Here is a 12295-nt window from a genome sequence, read left to right on the forward strand (position 1 = left end):
TTGTCATAATAATATATCGTGTATAATAGCTATGTTCTGAATGTGAGGACTAGATGTTAAGAATTTATTTTTAAATGAATAGTTTTACATTTGGGGAACCAGCTTTTTAGATAGCTCTTTACGCCAAGTCAAAAGCTTGATTATTTTAGTTTGGCATAATGACTGGAAACAGATGGAAACAGTCTGCCCGCAAAGTGCAAACCTAACAAATCAGCTAGTCAGCATCTTTAAAGCTCACCAACCAACCTTGGTCAGAACCAAACGGTAACTTACTGTGATGTCACCCACTAGTCTGTGAACAGCTGCTGTGAAGCCTAAGTTTGGCATTCAAGCCGTCGCCATCTTGGGGGTTTTTTTGGAGCCAAAAGTGACCATATTTGGACGGGCTTTGGAATCATTTTCAGATCGACAACCATAAAACTAATAAGAAGGAGTACATTTTGTGAAGGAGTACATTTTGTGAAGGAGTACATTTTGTGAATGACACCATAGCAACTTTTGGAAAAAAGTTTTTGACTTAGTATTTTTTGACAACATTTAAATGGCAATCTATGGACCCAAAAGCTTTTTTGTAGTAAGTCCCGAGGGGCCCTCAGTGCTATTGCAGTTTAAGGCACTTACGCATCGGCTCTCAATATTCAATATTTTGATCTAATAACTGGTAAGAAAACCAATCAATGAATCTATTATTATTTCTTTAAATATGATATAAGTGTACCTGAATCCGGATATGTTATTTGATTTAAATGTCACATAAGCAAAAAGGAAGAAGAATAGCTGTTGTGATCAAGAGAAGAATAGAGATGAAAATTTATTTTAAGTAAAACTGTCACTGTAAGACTTTACAAAGCCTTGTGGCTTGACAACGAAGAGTCCTCTTTGAAGACCAGAAAACAATAAAATAATAGTGAATGTTTGAAAAATTCCCATGTTAGTTATCATTATATATTATGTGGCCTGTGAGGCAGAATTAAAGTGACACATCCTCTTTGATGACCACTGTTAAAGGTATTTACAGTTCATATTAATCATTAGTTTGTAATCACCAGATTTCAGTTGCTCAGAGATGCTCCTCTGCACTGACATTTCCAGTCTGGAGGAAGAAAGGCTCAATATTTATCACTCCAGATGAAGTCACTACATAATCTGCTCAGACACACCTTTGATAAATCCCATCCTGCCAAATACATCAGGAATTTGTGCAAAATGATGCAAAATGGTGCTGTTTATAAAGTGATGGTTAATCTCTTAACTATTCAATTTAATATATTTGGTGAAAAAAACAAACATCTAACAGATGTAATTTTTAAGGTATGCGAGTCACCTACAGTATCTTCTTTCTTTACTGCATCAGCTCTTTTTTAATGTAAAGACGAATGGAGAAGAGTTTATATCTAAATAAAGAATTGCTGCTTGCAGTCGTTCTTATTGCGTAATAAACCCTTCTGAATGTAAATATGGATATTCAAACAAAGTGAAATAAACAAACAACACAACTCCTGTCAGTGTCCTGATTAATGTCACAGCTGTTGTCTGTCCCTGCAGTCATAATAACAGCTTCTCCAACAAGTTTAATTTGAATTATTACACAATAAAAGAGTCTATCAGCTGTGACTTGCTATCTTAAATGTTTTTTTCAACTTTAGAGAAAACTACATTATTCTAAACCCCATAATACATCTTTAATCTAGTTGGTATAATTTTTTCCAATCAAACAAACAACTTGAATTTAGTTTATTCAATTCTTATTGTCATATTTACTAAATTAATGTAATAGTTTAAAGCATTGCACTGTAGAAAAAAGATGACCTTCTCAACACTGATCATGCTTTGTTTGATTGCTTTAAGACCTCGGTTGAGTTTGGCATAGCAGTCCATTCTGCTTGAACGCTTTTATTAATTGATCGGGTCAGAGAAACATTAGACTTCGTCATTTCCCTGCAAAAATCATTCCCTTTCACAGATAAACACACCAAACAAGAAGAGGAATCTTTCATCCCAATAGCAATTTTTTGGTCCTGTCTCTGTGTTTTATGTATGCGTGCTTAAATTTGATTATGCGTGGACTGTCTCTGTCCTAACAGAAAAGCCCTCTCCCTCCAGCAGCAGATAACCAGACCCAACAGACAGTGAACATGCTGTATTTGTGCTGTTTGTAAACCTCAGAGGAGATTGTAAGATGTGATTTTGTAACTCCCTGTGAACTGATGCAGTCTGAAACCAGCGCAATCACTCCCAAGTGCAAAGGAGAGCCGGGTTTGTATTTATCAAACGTCTCGGGCTCACTCCGCACAATCACGCCACAAGAGCGGCTGGGACTAAAAATAGAAACAGCTCAGAGCTGGACACTGGATGTGAATGACATTTCCATTTCCGAGGAGTAGGGCGTCTTCTGTGAGAACGCAGTTTTGTGACAGCGCACCGCAAATTGCAATTATAACAACGTCTCCTAGTTTTCCCTCAACATTTAAAAAAAAGTTTCAAATACAAAAAGGTAGTCTGACAATCAGATTGACCTGCCATTTCATTTCCCTTCATTATGATGAATCGCTCAGCAAATCAAAGATCTGGGCAGTGATTTAGAGGTTAAATCAGAACTATAAATCTCCACAAAATGATGCAGAGTTAAAAAATTATGAATTTATAAATAGATCTAGAGGTGTACACAATACTTCTACCTGCTTTTCTTTATGATAACACGAACTGATGTGGAATTATTAGGTTTTTAAAGCTTCAGCGTTATCTGTTTTATTATAAGACACTTATGTTAGTCTTATATTTTCACCCTTGCTTTTGAGGAGTGGAGATTAAAAAAAACAAACTGAATCTGCATATTAATGCAGACGCTGTGATGCTACTCAAAGTTTGGTTTATGACTCTGCAGATGGTCGGATGAGGGAGCGTAACTGCCCCAGTTTCATAGCTGAATTATTCCTGCTGCCAAAAATCTGGGAGAAAGAAATTTTAGTTTGATGGAGAAAACCAAAAGTTAATTTTGTGGACAAAATGGATTTGCGAACAAGCGGATAACAGGCGCTCCCTCCTGATCGTAATACCTCAGTAAAATTAGTTCTGTGGTACTCGCAGGAGGACTGATGTTTTCCTCTGAGCGCCACATGAACTCACTTTAGTTATCTATCTCAAAGCAGCGTCTTTTAAATCACTTAAAACAAATGCATGTAATTTTATTTGAGCTGTTTACTGCTTTTGTAACACAATTGTACTTATTTTTTTTCCAGGAGTGTGCATCTGTTTGATGATGATTTCTGAATTAATAAATGTAGCTGTCACACATTTCATTTGGTCTTATCAAGCTAAAAATACAGTTCAAGACCTTTTTTTAAATTGATTATTCATTAAATTTATTACCTGGCCGGTAATAAATGAAAACCCACAGGAAAGCTCTGGGGACTTATTCAACACTGTGCCAGCATAGCGTTGGAGGAGGTCTCGTTATGCGGTGCAGCGACAGGACGGTGACAGCCTGTTGAGACACTCACCCTAAAGAACTCCTTCGTGGAGCCTGAGTCTAACGTCCCATAAGCAATCTCTGTCTGCTTGGCCAAATCCTCAGCACCCTCGATCGGAGAAACCATCCTCTCCACAGTGAGGAAGGCAGCCAGGTTGGCCGTGTAGGAAGAGATGATGATGAGGGTGAAGAACCACCACACTCCTCCGACGATGCGACCGGACAGAGACCTGGGAGGAGGAAAGAAAAGGAAAGACAACACATGAGAGCGTCGTGCTCAAATCTACATGTGGAGGTGGAAGGGTTCATTTGTCTCCTGCGTTTGGCTCAACATCAGCTCAGACCTGCATTTGATGAATTTCCTACTTTTGGAGAAATTGTTCAGTGGATCCATTAAGTGATAAGAACTGTAAAATCACCCGCAAGTTTTTGGTGATGCATGCAAACACTTGCATAAATTAATGTAATGGCGGTATCATTAACTCAATATGGCCACCTGTACAGCTGATTAATTCTTTGAAAGCAATAATAAGCCTCATTAACTCAATATAACTGTGTCCACATTTAGTTTTGGACCTAATTCAGGTGAGCAGCCATCCCGAGTGTCCAGCCTAAATCCAGCCGGCTGCAGACTCATGCCAGACCTGTGATGCCCCCCAATCTGTCTAACTCAGACTTAGTCGGAGTTCTGCTGTGTGTGTCTTGTCTTTGATGAAATAAAGCAGGAGCTGGTCTTCTATTCATCATTACCAAGCAACTGTAAGCACTTTCTTGTGCCAGGTAGTAATTTGATCTATTTGTGGTTCATGTTGGTTTAAAGCTGCAGACTTCAGAAAAGTGTTTGATTTCATTCAAAATGAATGCCCCTAACATCAGTTTTAGACCAGAGAGGATGGAGCTATAAAGTAAAAAAAAAACACCACAAGACTCTGTCTGTTACTGATGTCGGAGTGTGATGGGCCAAACCGCTCCATCACACAGATACTCCCATCCTCACTGCTCACTGGTCCCTAACCAATTCTTCACAGTTTTCACATCAGCGTAAAGGCTCGACTTCAAATCCCTGCCTCGAAGTTCAACCCCGAGTTCAGAAAGAAAACGTCCACAAACACACATATCGAATGTGCTGCTCTTGGATATACCCACTCAAACGAGGATCTGATTCATTTGCAGTGAATCCCTGCCTTGCTCTGCATATCTCTTGATATATTGTTTTTACTGCTTATTTATGTTTTTATGCTCCTTATGGTGCTTTAAAGTTTATGGTTTTATAGAACACTGTGTTGTTGAAACACCCTATATATTATAAGAGAAGTGTCCTGAGATGACTGTTGTGATTTGGCTCTATATAAATACAGTTTCTCCCTCATCAAAGTTTCAGAGAGGCTGTTTTTCTTAGCAGCAAATGGCTCATAATTGGGAGAAATCTGAAAAATAGTGTAGCATTAAGGTAAATTTCCATACACTGATGAGTTGGCCTAAACATGGTGGAACCAGAGCCAAAGTTATAGCCATAAAAAAATGCTACAGAAGTCTACAAAAGGTGTGAATATTAAGGTATGGAAATGAGAGGATGCATTTCCTCCTCTGGTGATTACAGTTGCCTGCAAAACCGCTGGTGTGTGTCGGGGCTATGTAGAAGTCTTTAGCAAAAATTATCACATCAGCATTTTCCATTCAAAAACTGCATGTACTTTGGAGGCAAAATAAAATCCCCCATTTGCTGCTTAATTGATTTTCTTTCCATTGATTTACAGCAGACTGAGCAAGCTGCAGATCCCAGCTTTCCAGGAGCTGCTTCCTCCTTAAATTTACTCAAGTTATGTTCTTGCTGCATCAAAAGATGCAAAAGACTGCAGATACAGCAAATATCTGTCTTTATACTGATCTGCTAATAGGACAACTTGGCACACTGACATCCCTGAGCAGTTGGGAATTCAAAATGTGGAGATAGTTTAAATATTTACATGCACGGCTTAAAACTAACTCAACTTGAATCTGATGTTGAACAAGCAGCTGAGGAAAACAGAAGCACTCATTCATGTTTATTTGACTAAATACTTCCAAAGTCGAAAAAAAAAAGGACGTCAGCAGCGAGAATCCTTGAAGTAGAAGTCAGAGACGCCACAGCGGTGATGAGTAAAGAGATGGATGAATGGACAGATGAATAGAAGGGGATGATTTGATGGCCGTACTACACAATGTGGTCATGGTGCTGATGGTTCAAAATACATTATATGCGCCAAGTTGATGACCGTAAAATGGGACATGCAGCAAAAACACGGTAGCCCTCCAAGAGTCATGAGGAATTCGAGACGCTACTTTGAGTGAAATGTAATGACCCCTGTGCATTTTACAGCTCTCAGCATGGTGGATATAAGTTATTTTGTGGATGCAAAGCATCACTGCCAGCATGCAGCTTCAAAACAAATGGAAGCAGAGAAGAGGAGGGCTTCTTGAGATAGATGGGAGGTAAGTGCAGTGCGGTGGAGCATGAGGTTAGGTGGACAGCAGTAATAGCAAAGCTCAAAATAACCTATATGCACCATTGCGGGGTGGAAATGCATGAATGGGACTATAAAATGCAGAGAGATGACAGGGACATCTGAGAGGTGGTGGAGAATGAACACAACAACCAACCTTGGTGAGATATCGCATCCTTGCTGCATGAAGGCACCCAGGGAGAACCACAGGCTATTAAAAATCCCAAAGTCGTTGGGCGGGTCGGGGGGGCTCTGAGGGTCTTTGGCCTCATCGTTCTCGTCCAGATGCCACTCGTAAGGGCTGAAACGGCTCACCAGGAAGAGCACCACACTCACGCCGATATAGGCAAACACTATACACATCCAAATCTCATAGGCCAGTGGATCCAGGAAGGAGAACACGCCGGGCTTGGACTTTTGTGGCTTCTTAATCATAATGGAGATGCCCAAGCTCATGAAGGGTTTCGAGAAGTCTATCACTTCTTCCCGGACCAACGTTATAGTTAGCGGAGCCACAGCTATGTCAGCTCTCTGTGAAAATGGGAACAGGCACACTGGGAGTTAGTCTGACAGAAGAAACCATAAATAACCAACCAAAGCATTAAATATTGATTCAATAAGAGAAATATTGATAAACCCCACACCAAAGTAACCCAGCTTCACAGTGCATTCAAAGACATTGGAAACGGTAAAATGCAGCGGCTTAGTATATACTGAATAGCAGACCTGTGATAAAGCCAGCGAGAGGGGAATCTGCCATTTGAGAATGAGTCACTCAGCATTTGTGTTGGTTAATGTCTTTGTCTCGATCCAAATCTCCGCCATGAATCAAGCGGAGGGTGGGAAGACAGAGGTGGAGGAGCTTATGTAAGCAGTTCATGAAATGTGAATCAGCCTGTGAAATTCACCTCCAACAGATCCTCTGCAATGCCTCAGCCTCATCAATTAGTATGAGAAACTGCGGTGACAAATATTTGCAGTGACTCGACTTCATTTCTCAGAAAAAGTTAGGAAGCAGCAGCCCATTATTCAATCTTGTATGAGTCCATTTAAACATCTGAGCAGCTAATTAGTAGCAATACAAATTCAGTGTTGATGCACAAACATAGCAGAGGCCATGTCATGGTCGTATTAAGAACGACAGAGGGTCATCTCTGTCTAATAATACTGGTGCAGCCATAACAGAGTCCTGCACTGAAGACCTTTGCATGCGGGTCTTTTTAAATTCCTGTCTGCCGTGTGAGATTTTTTAATATTATTCATTCAGCAGCTGAGGTCTCATAAAAGATGCAAATCATCTTGTTACAGCAGGTTCAAGTGTTAGTGATCCATGAGATGCATGATAAGACCAGTCCAGATCATTTTACAGAGAAAGTACGGTCTTTAGAAAACACTCACTCAGTCAGCTTTGACCACAAAAATGTAATCCTGCTTCCATGTTTTAAATTTGACGTTGTTGGTGATGTTGTTGTAGGTGCAATACCCCTTCAAACTGATGACAGCACTGAGGTATTATCTGAACCTGGGGTCTCCTGTTGCGGTCCAACCAAAAATATTGTATTTATGTTCCTGTATTTACCTAATTTATTGTTTCTTTTCAGTTTGGTGTGAGAGCTGCTGCTGTGTTTTACAGGCATGTTGTAGGCTGATAAAATGGGATGATAATGTAAATTACAATCATGCATCATATGTGCTTGAGACTTTGATTTTGACCAAACATGAGCTGAGTGATTTTTATAAAACCCCTGTTACTGGTTAAAAAGCAGTTACAAATAAAAGATAAAAAGTTTAAAAGGTACACAGGCGGACTGACACTCACCCCATAAACCAGTTCACCCACCATCCCGTTCCACGTCTTGGTCTCTGGATCTCGGGCTCCGTATTTCCCATCTGGCACTACTGACAGCTTATATTTTATTCCCACATGTTTTGCAATTTCTGAGGCTAAATCGACACAGTAGCCTTCATATCTGTCATTCCCATCCGCTTGCATATAGTTTTTCTTGTACATCACATATGGAGCTTCCTGTTAATTAGACAGAATTTTGAGTTCATAGCAGAGAACAGAACATATCCACAGTGGCCGGTCACACAAGGCCATGATTGAGTACTGTAGCATGCACACATGCAGGGATGACAGACGAACAGATGAGGGGCAGATAAAAACACAAACAATGCACAGGTTAAAGGCATCCACAGGGCACGTTACTGGGAGACTCGGCAGAATCAGAAAATAAAGAAAGAGGGCCGATTGCACCAACGGGAGAAGCGAAGCGTCTAACATATAGAAAGGAGGCAAAGCAGGAAGTCGGGGCTCCCTCATGCTAACCTCGTCCAAAATCTAGGGGCAGTAAGCGGGGAGGGTTGCATGTGCTTCGCATCAGCGTGGCACAGGGGACGGGACGAGTTGAATGGAGCACTTTTCCAGTTCATAAAGTAAACGTCAGTGACAGCAGAGAGATTAAACACATTATAAATATTCTCAACAAATGTGTGAGCCACATCAGAAGAGTAGTTGCATAGCAAACTAGAATATACATTTTCTTTTCTTTTGTTCCATCAGGACAATAAAATAATATGCTTGTTGCTTTGATTATATTGTTGAAGTAATTACACATCACCTCTGTGGTTTGGAGTCCAATAAAATATCATGTAACTCCTCCAAAATGTAAAACATGTTCGCCATCAAAGATGAACCAATATTGGGAATATTCAGCAATGCTGTTTTACTTTGTCACATGGCATGGACATGTTTTTCAGAGGTTCTTTGACTTAATAAAACAATAAATGTAATTTCTTGAGGGTTTTGTTTTTCCACATTTTCTGCTGTCTTCTGCTGATGTGATGCTTTTACAGTATCCAACAGTTTAAGCCCTTCCATATTTAAACTTCTCTTCCACCCCGCAGTTGATGTACAATGTTAGAAAAGACAAAATGAAAGAATCACACCCCTTAATAACAGGGCAGCCTTTCATTAAATATGGTATTTTATTTAATGTCATGGAAAGTAATAAAAGCAACATGGAGTTAATGAGATGGCTGTGATGCGTCTGAAATAATAACTGTCTTTATTCAAATCAAAAGCATGCCTGGCAGATAGAAAACAATGCAATGACACTACTCTTCTGTTTTGCTTCCCTCGCTCTAAATGCTGTAGCTTATTCTAGTCTCGTTATGACAATAATGAGTTTCCAGACACTGAAATGAGAATGCATGACTATTACATTCTGAATTTGCCTAAGATGCAAACATAATAGGCAAAGTCAGAAGGAACGAGAAGCCAGAGCTTTAAATGTAAGATAAGGCGCACCTTATTTTACATTTAAAAATGGCTGATGATTACTAACCTGTCTGTGACTAGTCTAACTTGCGCTGTGTCTAACCCTAAGCCTGATACACTTGGAGCGCCTCACATCATGATTCACACTTTGAAAGTAACTTGAAGTAAATTTTTGGATAAACAGCCAAAGGTTGCAGCCGTATATCCTTTCATATTTCTAATGAGACACAGCTGATCTGTCACCAGCGTCACTGACACTTTACTTAATGAGAGGGAAACAAGTTTACTTACGTATGCACTGAATGTGAATACGATGGTGTCTATCTCTATAGTTATCTTTACCAAAGCCGTTATTGTGATGTCACTACTACAACAGCCCACTGTAATATAAAAAAACCAAAATGCTTTGGCACCCACACGGATACAGTTGAAACACTCTTTGTGAATCGACTGTTTCAACATGTAGTGAGTGGGTGGAAAGCAACTCAAAATAAAATAATTCTACCCTCCCAGGACAGATTGCAACAATGGACACTTTGACCTTGAGTGGCAGAAATCTTAAGGTGAAACACTTAAAACCTGCTTGAGAGTGTACCATAATAGTAGTGACCACAATTGTTCGGTTTTCCACAGAAGAGGACTCGTTGGTGACCTGCTGATCCATTATATATACAAATTTTTCGTACTCATTCCAGTAGCCGATCTGAAAATGACACAAAGGTGTAGAGGTTATTACAGGAAGCAGAGAGACACATTGACAGTGAAGCCTCCAAGGGCGTGCGAGTTGGCCGGCTCTATCTGTACGGCTGGACACTGTGTTGGTTTTGCCTGATATATGATTTAATAAAAAAACTTGTAGTGGTGCCTCTCACTTCACCTGGGCTACACTTGAGCAGAGTAGGAGTAATCTATTCCTGGCTCGGCAAATGTTCTCTTACATAACAAGTAAGCAGCACCAATAGATCACTGGAAGACTGATAAAAATTAACAGCAGAAAGACAAACCTAATAGTCTAAAACTGCCTTATGAAGCCGCTGCAGTCATTAATTTTTTACCGTTCTATTAATAATACACAAAAGACAGAGTATAATCTAACACAAAAACAAGCACTGGCCTGTGTCTGCTCAACCTGAGATGATTCCAATCTCTGCATCATGTGTATTTCTGCTCTGCTCTGATTTATCCGGCCAAGAAGAAGTCTCCCGTTTCTGGTAGCTGAAACGCACAGTACTCACTCGCTTGTCACTGCAGATTGTCTCACACTGAGTTTGGACGTGCGGGCCGCTGTGATGTGTGTTGTCTTGTGAGCTGAGCTATGTGGACAGTATGGGGCCACTCCCTTTTTGGTGCCAGCTTTTGTTGGGGTCTTCGGGGTCACGGGACCTACTGTATAGGCCCAGCCACATCGCCGGCGTCGTGGGTGTCGCGTGTTAAGTGTGTGAGTGTGCACTAAAACAGCATTGTTCTTTTTTTTGTTGCCTTTGGCCAGCCCAATTATGCAAATCCCAATTACAGCAGTGCAATGGTCGCAGCACATGAGATTAAAAACCAACTGACATTCAAAAAGTTTGTTAATTTTACCTTCAGAAACCAGTAATAAAGGGATTTTTAAATGTGCTATTAACATATTTGATAATAAAGACATGGCAGACATGACCTTTTAGCCTCCACGCTAAGGCTCAATGTGTGTCTTTGTGAACAAGCTGGCTCTCGTCACTGTAGCTTACAAGCTAATGAGGGCAGGGTGGTATTGAAGAAAAGGTCCCAATCAATTAGCATCTAAACTAACAAACATTGACAAGTGCTACAGCTGACAAGTTAAGTAGCTAAATGATGTTTCCAAGCGAGTGCACTTGCCCCCAGTAGACATTTGTTTGCTTGTTCTTGTAGCAAGCCAAAGCACAAAATGAAACATGTGTCCATGCTTGTGGGCAAAATGGACTCAGTGTAGCTGAATGCTAATGTGTGCTGCAGCTCTCAAGCTCTCCTCCGCCTGTGGCTTCGAATACAGTCAGAAATCGAGTCTTTTTATGGGCTATATAACCAACACTATAGATTTACTCCCTTTCGAAACGTCTCTCTTCAAAGGAAGACAAAGGATGTCTAATTTTACACAGCTGAAAATGCAAATTAATGTTAGGTGCCGTTTAATGCTGCAGGTGCAGGTACAAATAGGTGCAAGAAAAATATTTCTGTAAAACCTGTCTCACAAGAGGGGAGCTGCTAACCCACTTCACAGCTTACTGACATTGAGGTCTATTTGTGGTGACGGTCTAAAGGCTGTTTCAGAGGAAAATGCTGAAACCTGAACTGAATTTTAAAAAAAGTTTGAATATCGACTACATTTATACAAAACATTAGTTACTTATAATGTTGCAAAGGAAGTCCCCAAGCTTCACTTTGCTTGCTGTTGTCTGCCAAAACTTTTGTTTGATGTCCTCATTCGCCAGACTGTCGAATTTTATAATTTATAATTTTATAAACATGGTATGGTAGCTCTTCTAGAAATGCTGAATTATCAACTGTAATCTGCCTCTCAATAAGTGTGAAGCGATGTCTGTGAGTTTTGAGGCATGTCATCATCTAAACTATCAGAATTTTATGGATTTGTCCGGCTCCCATCTGCAGAGCTCGGCTGATTCTCCGTGGATATTTTCCAGCTCAAAATCTCAGAGGGAACGGGAGCTCACATGATTTTTGTTTGGATTTGCAAGAGTGGGCTCCCGACAGCTTCTGTCCAAATCACAATCAACCCTAACTCATGTGCTGCCAACATGCCAAGGGAAAGCATAACCCTCCACACATACTGGAGCTACTGGCTGGGTTCAAAACATAGTGCTGAAATCTATATCGTATGTTAGTCCTGCAAATTTAATTACACATTAATTAAATTATAGTAGAAATTTCCAAGGCTGCGTGCTGCCGACTTACCTTCCTTTGGCCTCCGGTCTTCATCTCGTACACATCGATCGTGTAATTAGATCGTCGGCCGAATGTGTCAAACTGGATGTTTCCTGTCATACCTTGTACTTGGACCTGCCAGGCAACAAGAAAACAATGAGA

The 12295-nt window shown here is 40.3% G+C and overlaps 1 protein-coding gene across 3 annotated transcripts in view; it reads right to left on the minus strand.

Annotated features, from left to right (window-relative positions):
- LOC138614132 (glutamate receptor 3-like) overlaps positions 1-12295 on the minus strand; it is a 68383-nt gene that overhangs the window by 15025 nt on the left and 41063 nt on the right. For all 3 annotated transcript variants that reach the window (XM_069687369.1, XM_069687368.1, XM_069687370.1), the window contains exons 8-12: positions 12164-12268; positions 9828-9935; positions 7772-7978; positions 6110-6483; positions 3501-3699 (exon numbers count right to left, since the gene is read on the minus strand). In XM_069687369.1, the coding sequence (XP_069543470.1) occupies positions 3501-3699; positions 6110-6483; positions 7772-7978; positions 9828-9935; positions 12164-12268 (993 nt within the window). The remainder of the gene's footprint in view (positions 1-3500; positions 3700-6109; positions 6484-7771; positions 7979-9827; positions 9936-12163; positions 12269-12295) is intronic.

This window comes from Brachyistius frenatus, unplaced genomic scaffold (assembly GCF_029030835.1).
Source record: "Brachyistius frenatus isolate BFR_SWC_R1_liver_20210118 unplaced genomic scaffold, ASM2903083v1 Contig_456, whole genome shotgun sequence".
NCBI lineage: Eukaryota > Metazoa > Chordata > Actinopteri > Embiotocidae > Brachyistius > Brachyistius frenatus.